The sequence below is a fragment of the Stegodyphus dumicola genome, chromosome X1 (genome assembly GCF_044657685.1).
Source record: "Stegodyphus dumicola isolate Sdum_Otavi_A_Nest chromosome X1, ASM4465768v1".
In the NCBI taxonomy this organism is placed as follows: domain Eukaryota; kingdom Metazoa; phylum Arthropoda; class Arachnida; order Araneae; family Eresidae; genus Stegodyphus; species Stegodyphus dumicola.
The window spans coordinates 193,409,925-193,436,671 of record NC_140780.1 but is presented as its reverse complement, the minus strand read 5'-3'; the positions used below and the strand labels follow the sequence as shown (position 1 = coordinate 193,436,671).

General features: G+C 32.6%; 1 protein-coding gene across 6 annotated transcripts in view; it reads right to left on the bottom strand.

The window, feature by feature from the left end:
* The window catches only part of LOC118192392 (uncharacterized), a 307,764-nt gene that overhangs the window by 91,290 nt on the left and 189,727 nt on the right, over positions 1-26,747 (bottom strand). For all 6 annotated transcript variants that reach the window (XM_085807708.1, XM_085807706.1, XM_085807711.1 and 3 more), the window contains one exon: positions 14,605-21,435. In XM_085807708.1, coding sequence (XP_085663834.1) covers positions 14,605-21,435 — 6,831 coding nt within the window. The remainder of the gene's footprint in view (positions 1-14,604; positions 21,436-26,747) is intronic.

The window sequence follows — 26,747 nt, the reverse complement described above, 5'->3', positions numbered from 1 at the left end:
TACGCGCATGCGGCAATGCGACGCATGCGCAGAAAGTTTGTAGCTTTGAGGTCCGGATTATGGGTGTCCGAATTAACGACTTTTGACTGTAATCCTATAGTCTCAGCTTCTACAGTAAAGCATGTTAGCAAAATTAAGAGCCCCAAAAGAGGAAAATGTTAAGAAGATCACATGTCAGTTTTTAGCAGAAAATAATGTATCAATTTTAAATGCTTAACCAGTACCCCTACAACATTTCAGTAAAATTTTAAAAATATACTTTTTTTTTGTTGCTGTTGTTAATGCAATTCTGCATTAATAAACAAAATACAAGATGAATTAAATCAGATTACTAAATCTGCAGATGTCTCCAGCAAACTAAATTTGAATCTTGTAGCCACCTCAAATGGAACACCTGTTCTACACTTTGAATTTCATAGCTTAAAGAATTTGATAACTAACAGAAGACGGAGCGGAGCAAGTATCCTGATATATTTATTATAAGGCCTAAAAAGTTTTCTACATAAAACACAGTTGTACTGCTCTGTGCAAGTATTACAAACACAAACTTTGGGGCATAAGAAGACCCAGCAAAACTAAAATTCATACAAAGCTATAAAAGCAGAAAATTAATTAAAATAAAAAGGGGACATAATTAAAATAAAAAAAGGTAAATAAACTGTGGTGCTCTTGTTGACCACAACTGCCATATGAAGAATCATCAATCAGTTCCTTTACTTAACATATCAAAGTATTGTAAATAAAATAAACAGGCATTAATAAAAAAGGGAAATAAGCTGTGGTGCTCTTGTTGACCACAACTGCCATATGAAGTATCATCAATCAGTTCCTTTACTTAACATATCAAAGTATTGTAAATAAAATAAACAGGCATTTTCACATTTTAACAGTAAATGCAAAGGAACTAAAATAATTTGGCATGTTTGCAGGTACTGAATACAAAAAGATACTATCACACAAGACTATTAGCTTACTATACTCTTACCAGCTCTGCAAATGATTTGAGCAGTCCTTCACATTCCTTACCCAAATTAAAGTCTCTTTATACAGTTTCATATTCAGAGAAGAAATGCAGAAATTATTATTTATTTAATGGTAAAGTTCCCTTTGAGATGCTAAGTCTGTAATCAGAAACCTTTAAACCTTTTTTTTTTTTTTTCCTTCTATAGATATTTTCCATAGATTGCTTTCGAGCATAAATAGAAAAATACTATTATTTCTCTTTCAAGTCAAATTTTTAAATACCTCAGAACCTTAAAACATGTTAAAAAAATTAAATGGCAAAATACAATGCAATTATTTTGAATTCATGTTCATCCAATTATAAAAAATGTAAATGGATTATCCTGGTAATAATGTATAAATTATAAAAATTATCATTCCTCAAAACATGTTATTTAATATAACTATGAAGCAGTATTTGTGAAAATAATTTGTATGCATATATTTTAATGAAAATATGTATTAAAAAAAAATCGAGCATTTTTTTTTTTTTTTTCCTTCTAAAAATGTTAATTTTTACTACCCACATATAGACTCGTCTTCAGAAATTGATTACAGTGATATTGAATTTTAATTCTGAAATTCAGTATAACTTAAATTTTTTTTTAAAGCAAAACTTTTGAATGCCACCTGAACATTGGAGCCTAATTAAAAACTAAAATATCTGTGAATTCAATTATCAAAATGTAATGCTATGAACTTGACCAAAGACTGCATGTTTAAGTTAATAAAAAAGAACAAACTGGCACTATTTTACAAAATTACGTGAAATGTTTCAGCAACTTTAATTATTACATATTTTCGACAGTTAAATGGAAGTCTTACAGTTGAAGAAAATTACCCATTTACTAAATAACACTTGCACTGCAAAATGAAAATTTTGTACTTTTTTACACATAAATGATGAATTAAACATTAAAATGCTGAAAATGTTAATTATTAGGAAAAAATCAAACAATTTTTGGCATTAATTTTAAGCAAAAAAACCTGATATTGTAACACACTTTATTGGCCGGTATTAATCAGGACAACTCCAAAATCTCGTTCACAGTCCTCGAACTGTTATAAACATGCTGACACGATCAGCGACACAGCTTTCAGGTTATCAAGCTATCACGGTGGAGACAGCTTCACTGCAAAGCACCAGACTACAGCTCCCGACTCTGCTTGGTCGTTCTCGGAACTTCACGTACTCTCGAGACTCTCCACGCTACAACTCCGCGATGCACTCGACGACACACAGAGCACAGCTCCTGACTCTTCGGTTCGGCTGTTCCAGGAGCTTAACACACTCTCTTGATGATGCACTAACTGCGATACCCTAAGAGACTCTTTGATGCACTCGACTGCCAACTCGACACTAGACTTCAAGACACTCAATGACTGACTATCAACTCACTACACGAGGCACAAACTATCAGCTCGCTAGGCGAGGCACACACTAACTGACTAAGGGCAGCAGGGTTTATATAGCTTTCGTATTGTGTTCGAGAACATTCTGGGCGAAACCGGTAAGAATTCGTTACAGAAAGTTCTCCATCCATCCATGGCATATTGGCAATTTTGTCGGCAAATGGGCGATTTCTCGCCAAATATGGCCATCCCTTAACTGCTTTGCGGGGAAGCTATGTTACCATGCCTGTACATTTTGTAACAATATATTTGAAGAGTCAAGCAATGTGATTGCACAAATTACTGTAACATTCTGCTTGCATCGTCAACATCTTCACCAGATAAAATCAATCACCAGATTTAAACATCAAACAATATTTGACATTAATTTTAAGCAAAAAACATGATGTATTTCAAGCGTCAAGCAATGTGATTGCACAAATTACTCTTTAGCATTCTGTTTGCATCCTCAACATCTTCACCAGATGTACTAAGGAATGCAGTCTACTTTTTCTGAGTAATTTCAATGATCAAGTTCCTTGCTTTTCTTATTAGGTTTTATTTCCTCAAATTAACATCTTCCATTTCTTTCCTTACATTTATCATGTTAACTTTTGAGACTTAAGGAAATCTTAAAACTGAAATAAATTTTTATAAAGTATCTTGATTAGCTCTCTTAAATATGGTAATCTGAACACAGCACAAAACCTGAAATCCAAATGGTATAGATTCAAAATTTGGGATTTTTCTGAATCTTAGATCATCAGTTTAAATCTAGTAGAATGACATGTAGAAATTATAAAATTAAAAACATGAAATGTTGATGCATGAAATATTGAAGCATTTGTAACCAAGCGAATCAAAATCTATGAAAAGAATGTTCAATATTTATTAATTTGTTTGCTTTATTAAACTTTTTTCCAATATAAGTTGTTTAAAATTGCTTTGTCTTTTTGCGCTAATACTTTCTCTTTAATTTTATACATAGAAATAACCTCTTGTTCAGTTAGAAAGTTCGACTGTTCAAGTCCTGTAATTACCGCGTCAAGAATGCCCACCAAATCGTCAATCAATGTTTTTCTGTTCTCAGCAACCTGTCACCTTCTTCGCAATTGGTAACAACAGTTTCTGGATTTAGAATTGTACTATAGATAACCATCAAACCATACTAAAGATTTCACCATCTGCTAGTTAATTACTGTTTGGGGCATTTTCGTCTCGATGAAAAACTTCTCTTTTATCATCTTCATCTATTACTTCTTTTCTTTTCTTCACTTTCTTTCAGAGATAAAACTTGCCAGAGTGTTCATGAAACTGGACTTAAGGAGGATTGTATAGCTCTTCATAAGGTACAGGCTACTTTAAAAAGATCCATTATTGAATTTAAGCATTCTACATATAAAAATTTTTTGGAAGAACTAGATTTTAGAAGAGATGTCAAAGTGGCTCAAAAATTTTCATCTCAGATGAACAATAAAAAAATCAAAAGAAATGAACCTATTAGGTACCAAAGAACCTACTGAAAAAGACATACCAAACACTTTTTGTAAGAACTACATCAAAATTAGTAATGCCAAATCTACTATTAAAATAAAGAAAAATTAATTGAGACCTATACAAGGCAAAAATACATCAAGGTTTGAAAAGCTTTTCAAGTGATTTCAGTATGCAGGAGTTGAAAAATAGTCTTGGTACTTTAGTGAAAGGTAAGAGTCCAGGCCTTGATGGAATCTTACCTGAATTCCTCACTAACCTTGGAGATTCTGTGAAACTTGTATTATTGAAGTTTATATACCAAACAAGTAGAAACGATTTGTCAAGTGCCTGGAGAAAGGCTATGATAATATCAACTCTCAAATCTAACAAATCTACAGAGAATTTGGACAGATACTGCCCGGTCTCTCTTACAAAAATTTTACATAAATGAACTGAGAGATACATTGCTAACAGATTCATTTTCTGTTGGATAAAGCTGATGTGATTTCTGAAAGGCAGGCAGATTTTTGAAGACATAGAAGTACTGCTGAACAATGCTTATTTGATGATATGGTGATGAGTGCTCCTGGGTCTGACTTTTCAAGCCTACTGAGTGTCTTACGACAGGCCTTAACTGTTCCTAACACCTGAACTCATGAAAATAATATGGTAGTAAATACTGAAAAAAAAAAAACTACCTTCCAACTGTTCTCCGTTAGTACAAAATACCATGACATTCACCTTCATTATAATAATAAAGGTATAAATAGAACATATAATTCTGTTTACTTGGGCATTCATTTAGACCCAAAATTATCCTAGAAAGAACAAATAAATGCAGCCATTGATCAAGGCACTCTGTGATCTAAACTGCTGAAATGTCTGCCTGGTATTACTTGGCGTTCAAACCAAGATGTTTTGTGTACAACCTATAAAAGTTATGTGCATTATGTTCTTGAATATGGTAATGAGGTTTTTATTACTGATTCAGATTTTGTTAGAAACACGCTGGATATTTTCCAAAACAACAAACTGCAAGTGATCACTAGCGGCACATAATCTATTCCTATTGTTGCTATGGAATTTACAGATTTGGAGCCTTTAAGCAAAAGGTACCAAAGAAGTGCTATGAATCTTGTTGAAAAAAATTTTAAGAAGAAAAGAAAACTTTTAAATTGCTATAGACCAGCAAGAGAAAGACTAAAGACTCACAGATCCTTCCTTTCGACTATATGTGATCTTTATGATACTTAGCAATATTCCTACATCCAATTGTCAGGTTTTCTCACAGGAGTGGAATCCTGTTTTAAATTTAGATAAAGTGGAAAAGCAACCAGATCTTGTTTGGAATGTTAACAAGTACCTATACACTCCGAATGAAATAAAAAAAGCTGCTCTGGCTCTCATACATTACAGGTATACTGCACAAAAAAAAGGGGGGGACTGTTCTATGTCTCCTGTTCTACTGGGCCGATTGACGAAATTCAAATTGCGTTCTTCATGTCTCAAAAGCACGATTTGGGATATATATTAGATTTATATATAGCTCTATTCTAACATAGTTATTCTGAGATGAAATCGGACTTTCCTGAAATAACATACCAATTTTTTTCCATAGTTCGATTCTACGACTCAAATTATGCCCAAATATGAAATTTTGTAAAATTTGGTGCGAAATTTATGGAGAAATTCACAAATTTATGTTGGTATTTTTTTTTTTCAGTTTGCACCAAGAATGGCGAACTTCTTAATATATGGCAACCTATTTTCTTTTCCCGTGAGAGGAAAGAAAATCACAACATTCTTTCTTTCAAATAATGTTCTTTATATTATATTTTTATGTTATTATTTTAGATATATTTTTTCTCTTTTGAATTTCACTTTATTGTTTAAGTTGCATGGTTTCTTTCGAATAACTATTTTAAAAATTTCTATTTACCCATTCAAACTGCGTAGTTTAAATATAAGGTGCATCCTTTATTTTTATTTCAAATATTTTTCTTTATACCTTTTTTTTTTTTTTTTGGCCACAGTTTTTATTTTGGGTTGATAATGATATGATGTTCTATACCGAATTTTAAATTTATACAATCATATAGTCCAAAACCAGTCGCTCTTCACTTTAATGATATCGTTTTCGTCTTTTTCGTTACCACAAGCTCAATTGATGGTATTTGCTGGTGTACACGTCCAAGTGTTTTCTCTTTGAACACGAAAATTTCTTGAAGTATTCTGAAAATATATTCAAAAGCATCCAACCTTTTGAAACACCTTGGTATTTCTGACAGCCAAATTCCCCTTCAAATTTTTGCTCACTTTTCTCCCTAATTTTCTTCTTTCCTTCTACGTTTATTTTCAGTGCTCACCACAAGCAATTGAGAATTAAGATTTTTCGATTGTTACACTTTCATAAATTTTGCATTCTTGTCATTTTTTTTTAATATAAATTACATTAACTGCGTTTCAGTTGAAGACAGCTTTTCATTTTCTAGGCATTTTAACTATAAATAAAGTTTAAAGCAAAGTCCAAAGGATATATATTTTAATTAAAAGATTTTTTGTTAAATGACAAAGAAATAAAGCAGTCCAGCAATGTTTATTCTGTACCACTGAGTAACCCGATTATTATATCAGCTACAAACAATCTAAATCCTATTAAAGATTATGTGTTTTATACAATCTATAGCACGAGAGAAAATTAGCTACTTAAAACATTCTTTCGAAGAGGATTAATGTAAAAAATTATATATATAATTTTTAAAGCTGGGACATGACACAAACTATCATTTTATGTCCTGTTTACTTAAAAACATTGTGAAAATAAACATCAAACAAACTTTCTCAGTTTTAAACAATTCAATTTAAATGCAGTCAAAGTACAGTTTTAGACAATTCAATTTAAATGCAAAGTAAAGTAGCAGACGATAACAAGGCGAAGGTAAAAAATTACTCTTACAAACATTTAAAAAAAAAAAAAAAGGGGAAGAAAAAAAAATAAATTTAAAAAAGTTAAAAATTTGAATAATATCATCTATAATTTAAAAAAAAACTTTTCATATAGTATTAATAAATATTCAGTATGAATCATTGAGGGAAAAAATTTCATGATTAATTCTCCCTAAAAATTTATTTGAAATTTAAGGTTAAAAATTGCTGTGGCAATTCACTGTAACAAAAATCCATAAACCACATTTGGCGTTATTATTGCTAAAAAAAAAAAACATGCCAAATTTCAAAACGCGAAAATATGTAAATTTGCGTATATCTTAAAAAATTTTGAATAAAAAACTCTCATTTTTTGCAGGTATGCTTAGAATTACATCTACTTTAAGATGATGATAAAAATTTTGTGAATTTTTTCGAAAAATTTATAAAAATTATTTAAAAATAGAAACAAAAAAATGGGCGAATTTTATTTGAAATGAACCTAAATTTTGAAATGTGAAAGGAAAAAAATCAAAAAAGTTTAATGAAAAAAAGAGATATTATATGCCAAATTCAATTAACATTGAGGAGCTAAACTTTTGTGAGCTAATTTTTTAAAAACTACTCGTACGATTTTTACAAAACTTGGCAGCCTGGCATAATTTGAGTCGTAGAATTGAAATATGGAAAAAAAATTTGTATGTTATTTCAGAAAAAGTCCAATTTTGTGTCAAAATACCTATGTTAGGATAGTGCTATATATAAATCTAATATGTATCCTAAGTCGCGCTTTCGAGACATGAAAAACGCAATTTTAATTTTGTCAATCGGCCCAGTAGAACGCGAGATATAGAACTACCCCCCTTTTTTTGTGTGTGTGTGTGTGTGCAGTGTACCCTTCAGACAAATGGTTGTGTGTGCAGTGTAACCTCCAAACCAATGGTTTCATGTTTACACAGACGGTTTTGCAGATAATACGATAAAAAATGCTGGTGCTGGAGTCTATTCATGTAATTTTAGTACAGTCAAAAGTCATTAATCTGGACTCATCGGGACTTCGGCGATTCCAGATTATCGATTTTTCCGGATTATAGATCATCAGTTTAAATCTGTTAAGATGGCATGCAGAAATTATAAAATTAAAAATATGAAACCGTAATTTATGAAATAAAGAGCAATTATGATCTAAAGGGTATCAAAATTTACAAAAAAAAAGCTTAATATTTATTTGTTTACTTTATTAAACATTTCTTTCAATGTAAGTTGTTTAAGTTGCTTCGTTTTTATTGTGATAATATATTCTCTTTAATTCTATAAACAGACATAATTTCTTTTTCAGTTACAAAGTTCCACTGTTCAAGTCCCATAATTGCTGTGTCGAGAATACCGACTAATTTGTCAATCGAAATTTTTTCGTTTTCAATAACCTCTGTGTCACTTTCTTCGCTATCGGAAGCGAATTATAATGACGAGGAATTTGATTTAAATCATATCAAAGATGGAATACATCGAGATGAAATACTACATTTAGTAAGGAATTATAAGCCAAATAAAATAAAAACATCTGCCCTGAAGATAAGGATAGTGCTGACAGATCAACTTTCAATTCATTGCGCGCCGTGGCGTTCCCCCCCTCCCCGCTGCAGAGCAGCGTGAAATTGATAAGCAGGCTTTGGAATGGTTAGATAAATAAATGATATGCCTTTATCCATTTTTTGCAGCAATTCCACGTTTTGTTTAATGGACTTCGAAACATACTTTCGCTTTGTAGATCCTTTACATATTAGTAAATATATATCAGAAATTCTATTTGACATAATCAAAAGTTCAAGCTTACTTTTATAAAATTGCTCTAACAGTCTGCAAAAAATAATAAGCCGAATCCAATTCGAAGATAAAGGAACAACACAATCTGCAACATTAACTGAATTAGATAATTTTAGCTTAGGCTATACCGTCCGCTATACGTTAAATGCGCACTCGTAAACGTATTTTGTGCATGCGCACACGCATATTCGAAGCCGTAAAGGTCTTACGCACGTGCGTCAATGCGACGCATGCGCAGAAAGTTTGTAGCTTTGAGGTCCGGATTATGGGTGTCCAAATTAACGACTTTTGACTGTATTAGCTGTCCTGTTGGGAAGTACTGTGACAATTTTGATGGAAAGATAGCAGCTATAACATATGCAACTGATAAATTTAAAATAGCCCAGTTCAAAATATTGTGTTTTTCATCGATTCATAAGCTGCGATTTTGTCACTTACCAAAACTAACTGCAGTATAAAGTCCGTAATCCGGACTCGTTGGAACTTCGGCGATTCCGGATTAGGGTTTTTTTCCGGATTATAGATCATCAATTTATATCTGGTAAGATGGCATGAAGAAATTATACTATTAAAATATGAAACCGTAATTTATGAAATAAAAAGCAATCATGATCTAAAAGAGTATCAAATTTTACAAAAAAAAAAAAAAAAAAGGCTTAATATTTATTTGTTTACTTCATTAAACATTTCTTTCAACATGCGCATGTGCAAAGCATCTATCTCGTATTCACGTTTCACATGGGGCAAACAACAAAAACCAACCATACAGCCAACCCGATCGCCTGGCTTCGAACCCAAGTCGAACTACTAGTATTCAGCAGCCTTGACTGCACAGTCACAGGTAATGTTTGGGAAGTAATTAAGTTTTAATATGAGAATTGTGTTTTGGGGGAATCAAATGATATATTAGGATACTAAGGATGTATAGAGTAATTCAGATGTTTACTATTTTTTAGTTCCCTGAATTTAATCCTCAGTACGATTCTTTATTAATATTCATCAACTCAGTACGATTCTTTATTAATATTCATCAACTCAGTACGAATCTTCATTATTCCGAAAGAAAGCAACAATAAAAAGGCTGGCGATCTGAAAATTTCGCATAACAATCTGATACCTCAAAGCCGATTTTAGCATTCTGAAAATGTAGATCATAAAAAACTGAAGAAATATTTCTCCATTTGACAAAAATCTTTATTTTTTGAAATTCCAATGGGTTCCTGAATATGCAATTTTGCTTTTAAAGAAAAAAATGCAGCAACAATATAAATCAACGGACAACTATTTCCCTTCTATTCTAAGGTAAAAGTAATATATAATATCTCTACGTTGTAAACCTAAATTTTTGTTATTGAATACATTGAAACTCAAAAAGGATTTTATTTTCTAAGTTTGCTTCTGCATTTCTTTACCGAACCAAAAACTGTGAAGCGGTTAAAAAATTTAAAGATTTTATATCCCTGATATGAAGGCAGGTCAAGCCTGGGAATGCTATTTGCAATATCACATGGAAGAAAAATTTATTAAAAAAAATTCTTACCTCGGGCATTGGTAAATTTTTGTTAGTGCATGTTTGTTAGTGTTGTTCAATAATGATTCAATGCAGCACAAACGCAGTTACCAATTTCTTTTTCTCCAGAAAGGAATTTTACAGAGGTGTAAAACCAACAACACACATTCGGGAATTTGAAAATGCTTTCTAAATGACACTTGTAATAATTAAACTGTATTTAATTTGCTCTCCAATATCAGGATAATTATAATACTTAAAATGAAAGTCTATATATTGTTTGAAGGATATGTTTGAATATTTTAAATCACTAAATTCTCTATACTGTGACAAGTAAATATAGGTAACTCTGATTACTTCACTTATTTTTCAGTATATAACCTATGTGCAAGTTTAAAAATTTATTTTAACCAAAAAAAAAATGAACAAAATTCTCTAGTTGTAGCATAAAACATTTCGTCTGAAAATTAAACAATAAACTGCATTTCATGGGAAAACTGCATACATCTACCTGTAGTGTGAAAGCGATTAGAATACTTCCCTCATTCTAACACCTAGAGCTTTGGAACTAGACCGAAAAGAAATACTGACCGTTTCTCTGCCTGCCAATAAAAGAACACTAATCACCTCGTCGTTAAGACTCAATCTGAGAAATTTTTTCTCCTTTCCCATAACCGCTGAGTGAAGAGCCCCCAGTGAAGGAACACAACTATTTTTCGAGCCCATGTGAAAAGGTTAAACCAAATAGCCAGGCTCCCTCTATTAATTTGCCACGGTTTCACAGGTTCATGATGTTTTCTACATAAAAACACTCTAAAAACAAATCCTCACCTCATTCATCTTCAAGGAGCATGTGGCCACTTTTTTATTTTGCTTTCCTCACAGTTTCACAGACTAGTAAATTAGCAACATGTGCCTAAAGCTGCAAAATTGTTGTCACTTATCAAACACTTCCATGTAAATAACACAACACAAATTGTACCAGTTGCACACTAAGATTTGTTTTTTCACTAAACATCTCGGCAGTCACTTAGCTGTACTACATATCCAGCAATACATTAAGTTTAATGCATTTTTAAAGTAATTAATGGAATCATTTTCACTTATGTACTCTTAATTATTTGTATTTATTTTCATATTCAAAAATAGCATTTCAGTGGCACAATTTAAGAAATAAATAATAAAATAAAAGTGATAAATCACATGCTACATTATTATTAATCTTTTTTTAGCTGTTATTTGCTAATCATCATCTGCATCCCTAGATCAGTTGAGAATACCACTCATTAAAGAAATTGACCTATTGGACTGAATCATTATTAACAGCCTCAATAAAAGTGTTTCACTGTTTAAGAATTCAACACATTCCACAGTAAAGGTACTTTTACGTTTACAAATTGAACTCCAACATTTAAACTTTCAATATATCATTCTTAATACAAAAATTGCACACACTCTTTTTTCACATTTTTCATATCCATTACTTTAATAATTAAACAATTTGTATGCATATTATTTTTACCTCCTACAAAACACTTTCTATCCTTTGTAAACTTTTTTTTTTTAACTTTAATTTAAACATGGATAAATTTATGAATTGGACCTTTTCATTTAAAATCTGCAAAATACAATGCAATCTTTACCAAATTGTCATGCTGCCTGAATACGCATCTTTACGCTAGAAACACATACCATTATATTTTACTACATGAAGCTTTGACTTCCATTTCATTTCACAGCAAGCTTATGGGAAAAGAGGAATGAAATCCTCAACAAAAATAATAAATTAATTAATTAAATTAAACAGCCAAAAAAAAACCTAAAGTTTTCAGATTATTTATATTACGTCCGAAGGGGCTTTTTTTTTAACATTTTGCATGTTGAGATCCTTTACAAAAATAATAAATTAATTAATTAAATTAAACAGCAAAAAAAAAAAAAAAAAAAAAATCGAAAGTTTTCAGATTACTTATATTACGTCCGAAGGGGCTTTTTTTTTAATATTTTGCATGTTACCTTTACTTATTAAATATCATGTTCTTTGCACTTAAACCATAAAATTCAATTCTACAGCAATATCACAAAATAATTTTAAAATGAGCATAGGAGAATATCTTTAGAATTTTCGATACACAGTTTCACACGCTGGAGATAAACATGTGTTTTTTCGTACAGTGTTGCCATAACTCGCTTTGAAATTGTTAAGTTTATTAATCAAAAATTCTTTAAAGTTTTACAAAATATTAAATAAGTAATAAAACAAATTCGAAATTTGTGCTTCCAGATGTTCTCATATTCGGGTAGAGCATTATATTATTCTAAATTTGATGACACTAGATACCATTGTTATATCACAATGCGAGAGACATACATACATTTATGCAGATTCTTCATTATTTAATTTCTTTAAATATACTACAGGGTGATAATATTTGGTGGCAACAATTTGAAAAGTGATATGCCGTTTATAGCCATTGAAAATGCAAAAATGAAATTAACAGCTCTTCTGGGCTACTGCTCTTAGGGCTAAAAACTAAATATTTTAAAATATAAACACAATAAGGAACTTAAACATTAGCATTTTAACATAAGATACATCTAGTTTTTGCAGGAGACAAATACAATATATAACTTTTCATATACTATAAATGGCATTTTCACATTTTTCTAGCTGATAACTTGCCAGCTAGGTGCTATATTTTCTTTTTCTTAGATATCATTCTTTTTAATTTTACCTGAGGATTCACCATATCATGAAAAATAGAAACTAATGCACTTTTTTAGTTTTCAGATTTTATATTGCGTCCGAAGGAGCCCTTTTTTTTAACATTTTGCACGTTACCCTTATTTATTAATATCATGTTCTTCGCACTTAAATCATAAAATTCAATTTAACAGCAATATTGCATGAGTATACCTTTAGAAATTCCGATACACAGTTTCGCGTGCTGGAGATAAATCCCCCCCCCACGTACAATATTGCCATTGCTCGCTTTGAAATCCTTGAGTTTGTTAATGAAAAATTCGTTAAAGTTTTACAAAATATGAAATACAGTACAAAGTCTTTAATCTGGACTCATCGGGACTTCAGCGATTCCGGATTAATGGTTTTTCTGGATTACAGATCATCAATTTAAATCTAGTAAGATGGCACGCAGAAATTACGAAATTAAAAATAGGACACCGTAATTTGTGAAATAAAGAGCAATTATGATCTAAAGGGTATTAAAATTTACACAAAAAAAACTTAATATTTATTTGTTTACTTTTTTAACCGATCGTCATCTGGGTATATACATATATCTTATGAAAGCTTGTCTTTTTTTCATCAGAGGCTGATTTCTGTAAAGGTATAGAATACCATTATGAACGTATTCTACATTAGCAATTTTTAAAAACTTTGATTGTCATTGTACACATGGATTATGCTTACAATATACAGTCAAAAGTCGTTAATTCGGACACCCATAATCCGGACCTCAAAGCTGAAAACTTCCTGCGCATGTGCCGCGTTGACACATGCGCATAGACGTTTACGCGTGCGCGTAAGACCTTTACGACTGTGCATATGCGTCTGCGCAAGTGCAGAATACGTTTTCGCGTGCGCGTTTAATGTATAACGAACGGTATAGGCTAAAATTATCTATTTCAGTTAATGTTGATGTTTGCATTGTTCCTTAATCTTCGAACTGGATCCGGCTTATTACAGTCAAAAGTCTTTAATCTAGACTCGTCGGGACTCCGGAAGCGATTCCGGATTATCGATTATCAGTTTAAATCTGGTAAGATGGAATGCAGAAATTATAAAATTAAAAATATGAAAGTGTAATTTATGAAATAAAGAGCAATTATGATCTAAAGGGTATCAAAATTTACAGAAAAAAAGCTTAATATTTATTTGTTCACTTTATTAAACATTTCTTTCAACACCCGCATGCGTAAAGCATACATTATGCATAGTCGAAATTAGAAAATTGCAACCAGAAAACTACTTGATGTGTATTCGTGATATTTATAATGACGAGGAATTTGATTTAAATCATATCAGAGTACATTGAGATAAAATACTACATTTAGTAAGGAATTATAAGACAAATAAAATAAAAGCATCTGCCCTGAAGATAAGGATAGTGCTGACAGATCAACTTCCAGTTCATTGCGCGCCGCCGCGATTCCAACTAACTCTGAAATATAATGCTCTAGTAAGATAAGAAATATTCTAAACCTGAAATAAAATTATTCTACATATGTCATACTAAAGTAAATATCAAATAACATACATCTTAATCTTTTTTCTGACAGAAAAATGCCAGCAAGAAGCAGTCATACTGGGCAACTTTTACACTACATTTCAAATTCTCAACATTTTAATCATTTCAGGATGTTCTTAAAAATAATATTAAGCATATAATTAAAAACATGAAAACTCAAAATACTTAAACTTACACAGATATAAAGAAATTGATATATACCTCTAAGTAGAGTGAGTTTTCTGAGCACACCTGAGGTAGAAAAAAATGATGACCGAGTTCGATGGTTTCCACCTGGAGTAACAGACAGTTTACTGCGTAAACTGAGTGGTAAAGTGCTGGATTTTGATGAAGTTGTGTCACATACAGCATCAGGTATATTACTAGAACTCAATGACATTTTTGTTGAAGCTGCACCTTTGGCACATGACTCTTCCTCTTCAGGAATAGTTTCAGTTGAGGTCAAAGACCGATACTGCGTCAGTGAGGCAGTTGAAGTTTGGCTGGCAGTTGAATCATCTAAACTGAGAAAGCTTTCTTCAGAAGATTTAAAAGAATAATAACCAGTATCACGAAATGCACTTTTATTGCTAATATTTTCTAAATCTGATATATTGCCAACAGATTTAGTACCAAACACTTTATTGTTTTTGCTTTTAGCTCTGTAATTAGCAACTAAGAGATCATTCTCACTTGATGCTTTTTCTTTGGGATTCATTACTTTAGGTAATGGGGCAATTATAGTTGATTCGTCATCTTTTAGTGATTCTTCAGCTTCACTAGAAACAATATTTGGATTAGAATTATCCATTTCTTCCACAGAAATAGTTGATGTGTTAGCTGAAGTATCCAGTACATTAACTATCTGGTAGTCTAATTTTTGCTCTAGATATCTTGAATCTATGTTATTACTTAAAATTTTATGAATAGCAGAGGAAAGGGGATATGTATTATGAGAAATTATTTTGACTGAAGTTATATTATAACTATCTTCACCTTTATCTGTGTGGGAACTACATGACATAATGTTATCAAAGCTATCACCAAATGATCTTTCCCCTTTCTGTAAATTTAACACTGGGCTAAAATGTGTTGATAAATTTGAATTATTACAAAAAGGTACTTCAAAGCTTTTCATTTCAGATACAGAGGGCTGTGGTAGGATAACATTAATTCTAGTTTCGCTGCTTTTGCACTCACTTTCTTTATCGTTTACTGCTTTATTAAAAAAAGCATCTTTATACCTAGCTATTCTCTCTTCTATGCTAATAGGCAAAAGACTCTCCAGTTTACTAGCAACTCCTGATAATAATGATGACTCCTGACAAGAAATATCTGAATTATTATCACAAGATTCAGTGAAAGTAAAATTTCCATCATCTTCACTTAAAGGAGAATCAATATTTCTTAAGTTTTTATCTAAACCGTGTGTATCTAAATCATAGGAAAACTTAGATGCTATTACATCTTGAGATGTGCTATTGCTTTCAAGCAAAGCATAGAGTTCATCCATTTCATGGGATATCTCGGATTCTGTCGGTGTACGATCAGAATCATCATAACTTGGGATGCTTATGCTTGCAGATATTGTTGTTTCTGAACCTGATTCAGAAGGCGTTTTACTTTTTGAACGTTCTTGCTTTTCATCATTAGGAGGTGGACTATCAGAATCTGAACAATCATGACTTACATCACTGTCTACATTTAGTACAGGTGAAGGATTTGAACTTAACCTCCTAAGCAATGGAGAGTTGTTATGACTAGCACTGACTGTCTGCATGAGAGAAACAATCTGATCAGTTATGTACTGCTTAGCAGAATGATCTTCAGAATTTGAACATAATTCATTAGACATAGCTGAACATTCAGAAGCATCAGCAATTTTCTTCAAAGATGCCATCAGCTGTTTACAAATGTACAGCGTTTCTTCAGAAATTGCAGAATCTGATATCTGAGGGATTTCAGATGACTGTGTAGTGTCAGAAGTTGCTTCATTAAGTGCAGATGTTGGAACAGAATCAGTCTGGGAAGAAAGATCTAGCACATCTCTATTTTCAGACACAAGCTCAGAATTTATTTCTTCATCAGATGTTGATTCTTCAGCAGATTCTAAAGTATCACTGCCATAATCACTATTATTACTACCAAGAGTACTGCTGCAACTGCTGCTAGGTTCTCCAGCTGACAATGAAGCTGGAGATACAGTCAGCATCAGACGTGCAATTTCGGATTCCAAAATCTTTAACATAGGTGATATATCTTTCATTTCTGATATAACTTCAGTCTTGACATCAGTGTTACTGGTTATATGTTGCATTAAATGGCTCATTATATATTTTGCTTCGTCATCATAATCAATACTTTTACTTTGTTTGGCTTCAGAATAAGATATCTCTTCTTTGAAATATACATTCTGGGATAAATCATTTACACTATACTTTTTTCCTAACATTTCAGTACTAATTTCTGGATTAGAATTACAAGTGCTTAAAGTATTACAGCTAGGCAAACTCGGTGACTTTACATAATCAAGAGAAAACTTTTCTTTTAAAATTGGAATATGTTTTTTCAAATTATGATACTTTTCACCTGACAGCTTTCCATATGCCGACTGATTACTAAACCTACCAAATCCAACAGAACAGATTTCATCGTCACTACTCACTCCACCACTTTCATCAGTTAGATCATCTTCAGGATAAGACATACGCTCTCTATCCAATAGGCCAGATTTAAAATATTTTTCTAAACGTGAAGTTGCTAATACCGCATAGACTGGAGAACCTTTACTAGTTTTGTAATCTGTGTTAGAATTTAAAACTGAATTTTCAACTAGATTTTTTCTATGCATTTTACGTGGATTTCTGGAAGATGACACTCGAATTTTATCACTGTATTCAGAATCTCCGCTTTTTCTACACAAAGGAACTGTACCTCTAGAGCTTTTCTCACTTTCTTCACAACTTTCTTCCATAATTGTATGAAGTCTGTATGATAAAGGATGACTGTAATATCTGAAACCAGCAGATGGTGCAATATAGGTGGCTTCATCAGATGATGTTGATGTATCACTAAGTATGACTTCTTCACCATCACTTCCATTATCACTAGATTCTGAAGAACACACAGTTTCATTGAATGATGGCTTATAGGAACTCGACAAATGCATATCCGCAGAAATTTCCTTACATTCATTAGATTCAATTTTATTTTTCTTTTCCATAAAAGATAATGATAAAACAGGATAGAAACCACACAAATTTGGCTTTCTCAAATCCTTAAAATGCTTTTCAAGAGAAATATGGCCCAATGAATCAGAATACAATGGTAATTCTGGAATATCATTTCGATGTTCAGCATCTTCACAATGCTGCTTCTCAGTCTTATTATCACATAAATGATCTTTGGAATGCAAACATATATCTGTAGAATGACAGATTATATTACTAGGATTATTTGCATATACATGAGAATTACCATGTTCAAAATAGGTTTCTTTCATATCACCTCCAAATAATTCTTCATTAGCATGAAGAATTTTTTCTTTAATTGCAACACTACGAATTCTCTTATATGCTTCACCTTCTATCACAGTATCTTGAGAATCAGTATCAGATTCCAGTTTATCTAACTCATCACCACTGGATATCACCTCTCCATCATCAGCTAGAGTTCTCTCTACTGTAGCATCAACTACAGAAGGAGAGGAAGGCACATCACATGGCTTATTACATTGACAATCAACCCTCTCATTTATATCAATGCTATGAAAAGCTTTAGGCACATGTATAGGAAGCTCATATTTATCAAATGAAGAAGAAACACTAATAAATTCAAAACAAAATATATTTTTTAGATAAGGCAAAATATATTTATCAAAATAATCACACGAATCTGATCTTTCTCCGACTTCAGTCACACAAGTTTCATCTTCACTAAAATTGTATTTAAGACAAGAATTAAAACTCACATTTTGGTCAACACACATTTCATCAGGCATTTCTTCAGCAGAACACTGACTGAAACCAAAACTACTACCATATTCTGGCAAATTTAAAATTGATTTAAACTCGCTAACAGTTTCACAATAGGTTCCTGGCGATAAACTTTGTAAACACTCATCTGTTATGATATCTGATTTCAGATCTTTTAACCTGGGGGTATCATCTCCATCAGATATAAAATCACAGCATTCCGATAGATTCCGAGCAGATAAAACATTTTCTTGAGACAGCATAACTTCGTTACTTTTCGCGGGATAAAATGTTTTATCATTATCTGTATTATACAACGAAGAAACGCCTGTATAATCCAATTTCGACGCGATCATACGTGTCTTTTCTTTTGCATACAGAATTCGCTGCAATAATAAACACTGATCTGATATGGTCAAAGTAAGCAGATAATCAGCTTCCGGTTCAGAAGTAACAGGTGGGCCATAATAAAAAAAGGCGTTGACTAAGTTCGCTACAGCACCAAGTTTGGCGGAGCTTAACGCTCCGGTGCCGGCGGCCCACCCCAGGTACAAAGTGAGACCGGCCGAATCAAGTACCTCACGTCCACACACCGATGCCCTGAGATTAAGGTCTATGACTCTCTGCGTCGCCGCGGCAATACAACACCGCGCTTTCCCCCAACCTGTTGCAGACTTGTCATTACCACGGTTGGTTGGATCGCAGCATGGGGGGAAAGAAACATAATGAAAAGCGTTGGCGTCACCTAGATGCAGCAAGTTCCCCACCTTACCATAACAATCGCGTAACCAGCTAGGGTTACAAAACTCTGCAGGATGAAGAAAGTAAATACTAGTTGGTCCACATCTCGGTGTTTTTATATTACAGTTTCTAGAAAGAGTGAATGGCAGCTTCGATAACAGAAAAAGTAAACTGGCTTCAGAAAAACGCATTCTGAAGAAGTCATAGTAAAGTTTTATTAAGTATTGTCTCATATGTTTATATAACCACCTTGATTCTTTTCTGTCATTAAACCACATTAAATTACACACTCCTTCTTCTAGTGGTTTCTTATTCGTGTAATATTCAGAAGGCTGAATGTAACTAATATGAAATAAATCCAGTTCATCACAGTTTAAATTCAGATTTAATCTTTCTGAAATACAGCTAAAACACATCCTTTCATTCCCCGTGTAAAAGGAGTATAAAGAAAACAACAATATTAAACTACAGAAGTGTGCATTACTGGGATTTCCTGCAAGTATTTTATTCCATTTATCTTTTAATAAACAATGTAAAAAATTAAAGTGTGATAATCGTTGAGCTAATGCAGAGATATTAACATAACAAGGGTATGATGTGCAAAATCTGAATACATCTACATACTTTTCTTGCAAACAAATAACTTTACAAAACATGTTTAATGTGCGAAAAAGAAAATTTAGCATGGAAATTTCTCGACTACAGTAAAAATTCGATGAAGCATACAACAAACTAATTTGTTCAGCAATACAAAAACTGTGATAATTCATTTCAGATATATGAAATTCAGAAAAGCTATTTGGATAAAATATATCAGTGTACGATTTATGCCTCTCGACATCTAGTGTAGAAACTAACAAAAAAAAATTCGGAAGTCCCAGTGCACACAAAGCTGAAGAAGAACCACAGCTGTTATTTGAACTGAAAAGAGTTGGTTTAATAATTACTTCGTCATACGTCGCTTCAGTAACTTTAGCTTCTACAGATACTGAATCTCTTAATTTTAGTTCCACTGGGTTTGAATTTTGTTTTTGCAAAAGAAACTGCAGAACAGCAAAATTTGAGAAATGTTTAAATTCTAAAAGATTGGTTAGTTTTATGTCCGCCATTATGAAAACTGATGCTTTAATACTACCTTTCTGTTCTTTTGATCTTAAAATATCTGAAGAACAGTGAATAGTAATTTCATGCTCCATATTTTTTTGAAGATATAAATTGGGTTGAATGATAAAATTATCAGCTTCATTAACGTGAACTATACTTTTATCAAAATTTGAAACAAACAACTCTGAATCTTCACTTTCATCAGATTCTAATTCCCAGTCCGAATCTTCTACATACGAAGTTCCATAGTTAATTTTAATATGTGAATGAACTTTTAAACGAGCTTTGGTATGAACTTCAGAAGTGTGAGGATAGTTGCGATGGTAAAATGAGACACCGTCTGAATCACATTCTGATAAACAAGAATCCGATTCCGAAGATAATGATGTTGAACTAACGTAAACCAACTTGTAATCATCAGGAAGCATATTTGCAATTTGTCTATAATCTCGTGATCTGCACGGCTGTTCTTCAAGGTACCACAGCCAATCTTCCAATGAGTGACATTTCCACATCCAGGGTTGAAGCCAGTCATGAGAGACTGATTTGCAGTTCGGTAATGATGCACTGCGAATTAGTACATCTGGACAGTCATCGTAAAAATGAGGATCAAACTTACACAAAGAGAAAGTTGTTAGATTTTTATCCGGACTTGAAATATTACTTTGCTTATGAGTACTGTTGTCTACACGTGAAATTTTATGGCAACTTAATTCATTCTCTGAAACTGCTATGGATTCTCGTTTCGCAGGTATTTGTACAATATCTGCAATCCTTAATGGATTTTCTGGAGAACAACTCCTTTTAGCAAGAGAAAACTGTGAATCACACTTCTTCTTTGGAAACTTTCTGGATTCGTTGTGCATATCATACCTGTTGAAAACTTTGCAACGTCTCTTCCTTGAATTCCGAGACAGTGCTTTTTCAACTCTCACTGGTTTCTCCGTTTTCTTGTCACCATCACATAGGGCCTCAGTGTTAATATGCAAAGCATCCGAAGAACATGCTGTGGCAAAAGTCTGAAAGCCAGAAAGTGTTAGGAAGCGTTTTTTTTCTTTATGTTTTACGCTTAGACCTTCACCTATTTTAGAAGTATGAATTTTATTACTGCTAAGAAATTTATTATTACTAATTAGTTTACGTTTAGTATTAGTTCTATTAAAAACGTTAAGAGAGAGATTATTATACAAAAAAGAACAGGTGAGGCCCGTCGATGGTACAGCTGCATTCAAATCTAATAGGGGGGAAAAATGTTTTAAACAGGGATAATTTCAAAACAGAAAACATTGCATTATTAAAAAAGCTTATTCTCAACTTAATTTAATATTTAAAGTAATACAAAATTTTAAAACAAATATCTACGGTAAGCAAAATTTAAACTATGTAATAATTTATTTTGTAGCAAAAGATAAAAATACAGTACTAAAACATTAGCTACTGAAACAAAATAAGGAATTAATTCAATTTTTAGAAAAAAAATTGCGTGACAAGGAGTTATTGACTGAATAGTTACTCCTTTATTAAACATTCTAACTGTTGAAAACAGGAAATAAATGCGATATTCGTGACCGTGACAAAACAGAAGCAGAAGGCGAATGTGCCCATGTCGTTATAACAGTGAAAAGAAAGTTCTTAAAGTTATAAATAATAAACAAGTTATTAAACAAAAAGTGAACTTGTGACGTTTAAATTATACTGGCGTAGTGGCTATCTATACTTCTTTGCCGAACACTATCCGAAACATATCCTCAAAACATACTCGAAAAGCCAAATATTATCCTTAATTTACGAAGGTCTTTGCAAACGTTCGGAGCTTTTCTATGATACTTTTCTCAAATGATGATTTGGTTTGTTTGATTAAATAAACCGCCTTTTAAATATCCACCATTCAAATAACTCTACGGGTACATTAGAATCATAAAAGCAGAACATGATCTTTTTCGCTACAGAACAACAAGCATCAAACAATTTTCTCTAGAAAGATAAATGTTTTACCGTCATTCTAATAGAATACCCAGACATTTTATAGATTGCCTGACGGTTTGGGGCAAAATAGGAAATATGATAATTATTATATACTTTACCTAGGCATTGTATATGATACTTACGCATTGTATAGAATGACAAGCACTCTATAGGCAAAGTATGAAAAAAGGTCATGATAAAGCTAATATTTAAAAGATGTTCCTTTCTCAAAAATATAACGCTTATTTTGAAAAAATAATGAAAGATTGCCTTTAAAAACCTTTATTCAAAATACGTTAAATAACTAGTGAGATGATCTTGACACCCCGTAATAAATTTATATTATCTATCTGGCTGAGACTGGAAATCAATGAGATCTACCGGAGAACAGGAATTAAATTCAGAAAAAAATCAGAAGTTTTACAACAATGAACAATGCCCTTTTTAATACCATTTCGTTTTATTCTGGTAGGGTTCATGAAGGTGGATGTAAAGTTCAATACCATTAAGCGTAACGTTCTTGAATTTGGTTGAAAGTTCTGTCAACATTCTGTCACGTCCTCCGTGTCTAAGCCAAATAAATGAGTTTCATAAAATACGTTAAATAACTTACTCTCCGTGACGTAAATTGTATTTTTAAATGCAAGGTACTAATTTGTAGGCCTTAATGCATCATAATCGATTTTTAATTAGAAAAACTACTCAAAATTAATAACAGCAATTGTGAGGAAATTCGCAGTAATATAACAATATCTGGAACTGCATTCTGGAAATTAAAATAAACTGCAAAATTTCAAGAGGACTAATTTCCACTTATCTGTTTCGCCTTAATTAGCAATTACAGAAGAAGGGTAAAAATTCCAAATTATTATACTTTCAACAAGGAATGATTAATTTTTCCTAATTAATGTCATCGGGATTGTACTTTAGTATGCATTCGCATTTTCCATTCCGGAGTTAAACAATTGAATAATGAAGGCATCGCAAGGATATGACCTGTTGAAATCACGCTGTGATCTTTTTAAACACTATGTCTAGCGTAAAAACCATCTTTTTATACCGACGATTCATAATTAATACCGTATAATTATGTCCGTATGCCTGCTGTAAAAAATGCAGGGTCCAAAAACGTGTCCAGGGCGGATTGCCCCCACTAGCAGCGCCACTGATCTAATATCAAAAATTATCTTCCTGTATTCGTTCACGAAATTTTAAAAGCAGAAAAAAAAAAAAAAAAAAGGAGAGAAGCTGCTAAGCATACTGAATAGCACCCACCGTGAACACGGAATTTCCTGAATTGCACAAACCTTGCATTCCATTTCTAACATTCCGTGATTTCATTCTGACAGGATACCTGAAAGAACGGATTACGAAAATCATCCGCGAATTATTGTTCAAAAAGCCTCCTCAATTGTCAAAATATTCCTGTAATTCGCCTACCAGTGGCCGAGTAGTTAAGACAGTTGAATGCTGGTAGGTCAACTCGAGTTCGAATCCAGGATAACGGGATGGCTGTATAGTTGATTTTCGTGGTTTTCTCCACGTGTAATATGAATACCAGCACCTTTCCTTAGAAGGTCCTCCACAAAGACATCTCCTCACTTAGGCAGGTAGCTCCCTTGAGTGCTTTGTCATATTCAAATAACCAAACCTAATCTAACCATTCCTGCAATCTCTCTTTCAAGTAACCTACTAAAATAAAATCGCGAGGTACAAAGATCTAAGTTGTCATAGTCTTTTATGGCCTTTTATCACCTGAAAATTAGAAGCCATCCACTGAGCATTAAAAGTTAGTTTTTACACATTATACAGAGAATTCATTTTTAAAGTAAGAATTGCCTGACCTTATGCTACAAAAGTGACCGGTGATGGAATAAATGAAATTAAACAGAAAGGTGTTTAATTTAAAAACTAAATTTATTGCAATTGCTTCCGCAATTACAAAGCTCCTCCGTATAACGCATAATTCCTAAAATACGGTCTCGTTTTAACAAGTATTGGGAACTGGTGCAGGGCAGACCAGTCGCTGAGCGGTAAAGTCGTTGGAACACTGGTAGTGCGTCCAGGACTCGAATCCAGTCGAATGGAGTGGCTACAAGAGCGTTTTTGTGGTTTTTTCCATCTGCAAAGTGACTATAAGACAGTTTCTCTTAGAAAGTTTCCCACGGAAGTATCCTTCTCCTCAGGCAGATAGCCAATCATTTTGCCATGATAAAATAAACCAAAGCAAATTCAGAATTAATGAAAGGCCCATTTAATATGGGATTCCTTCAGTATAACAAGGGTTAAACTACTAAACATATTTCATGATTATTTAAATTACGGCAAAGCACGCGAGGGCTACGAGCCTAAGAGAAGGGATGTTTTTACGGAGGACTTTTTTTAGGGAAAATGACTCGTATCCGTATTACATATAAGGAAAAGCACAAAATTCCCATGCAGCCAGCCCATTCGCAGGCATTTGAAGTAGGGTCGGACTACTACTGTTCAACAGTTTTACCGCTTTTCCACAATTTGATCTAAAACATGTTTTAAATAAGAAGACTTATGTTATTTTCTATCATTTTTTGCACTTTTCCTCCCCCTATTTCTTGGGAAAAAATATGGAAATTAAAGCTTTACTATTTATTGAATAATGCACCAAACGATTCAAAATATTTTATTTACATAAATATCGATATAATAATCTTACAACTGAATATAGCTTCGTTCATTCAGAAATTAGATAAAGAAGTTATGGTTGTTTTAAAAACTCCTTGCACCAGGCAACACGGTTATGATAAAGGTTTTGGAAATTACTGATAGTGAACATAATGAATATATTGAAGGCATCAGCAATGCGTTCAAATCATCAAATCATTCAGTTATGAAAAAGCGCACTAAATCTATGTGCCTATGAGGAGAAAGCCTTATTGTACGCTATGGAGTATCTTATATGTGTATATGTACTACCCTATATACTATAAACTGCGGAGAAAATAGACTACCATCAAATGAATATCAGTCTTACATAAAATTATTTAAAATGAAGAATACACTTTACTAACGAAAGAAAAAAAGCAAAAATCGGTTGTTCAGTAAAAAATTAAGATTTAAGAAAGACACTCACAAGTCGTGAATTATGTTTGGTTAATCTTTGGATTATGGTAACTTGGCGATTTTTTGGCGACCAACCCTGCTACAGCAACCTGCTAGTTTTTGTTTGGACGCCATTTTATTTTCACGAAGTAAAGACACGTGTTTTTTTTTTTTTTTTTTTTTTTTTTTTTTTTTCCCAACAATCTGCTAGCCGAATTACGCTTATGCTAGAACTTTTATGGAACAAAAGTGCTTAATCATGACGAAGATTAGGTGCGAAATTGGAAGAAAGTGCAGAATCGCAAACTGCTTGCCGCGTTCTTAAGAATTGCGGTAACCATGTACACGTCGACCTATTTTCACTTAAAAAACATACCAAAACTGCACAAAAATGGCATTGCGCACGCTCTTGGCTTTATCCATGTACACTGCTAAAGTCCTAGCTAGTAACCTTTATCGCCTTACCAAAATGTCGCCAAACAACCTGTTACCATATTCCAAAGATTAGACTTATGTTTATTATTCCAATGAAAAGCATGCAGGCAAGTATCATTTTCTGTTGCACTTCTCTTTAGTCTGCATGAAAATGGACAAAGCTTCAAGTCATTATTAAACATTAAATCAAATGAAAATCACAATATATAAAACCTGCCAGTTAGCTAATGATGAAATAGAAGCAATTCATTACGAATATTGAAAAGCCAGAAAGGGAAAAAGACATTCATGATAAATAAAAAATAAGGTACATTCCTACAAACTAACAGATCACTGACATTGATTCTTTATAGAAGTATAAACCAAATAACAAAGTTGAATAAAAATCTGGACTCATAAAATTAGCAATCTCTTTATTACTAATGCTGCATAAAAATTAAAAAAAAATAAATAAATAAAAATAAAAATATTACTTCCCTTAGTACTTAATGTAAAGGAGAGGTTCGAATCCAGAGAACGGGCTGGCTGCATGGGCGTTTTCGTGGTTTTCCCCATGTGTAACGTGTATACGAGCCAGTTTCCCTTAGAAAGTCCTCCACGAAGGCATCCCTCCCTTTAGGCAGATAGCCCTCGTGTGCTTTGCCATAATTGAATAATACCAATAATGTAAAGGAACTCAGCATATTATGACATGAAGAAGGGGAAAAGCTTTGATTTTTCATCAGTTAACTCAAAAGTATGGATTACAGTTTCCAAGCACGAAATTTATAATTAACGGATGTAATACGACAGGTCCTTCGTCTTCGATCATATACTTCCTTTCTGATTAAACATGATAACGTTTAACACATTGTTGACTGGTAACAAGTCACTCGTTTACCATACCAACTGGTAACTCGTTTATCAAATGAAAAAAAAATATTAAATACAATTTATTTATATTAAGCCATTATGAAAATGTTTATTAATATTCTTTCACTTCTACATCCAATTACGAAATAATAGGGGGTGACATAAGATAAATTCTGAGTAAATTTGCCTTTCAATACTGTGTTAATTATTCTGCTG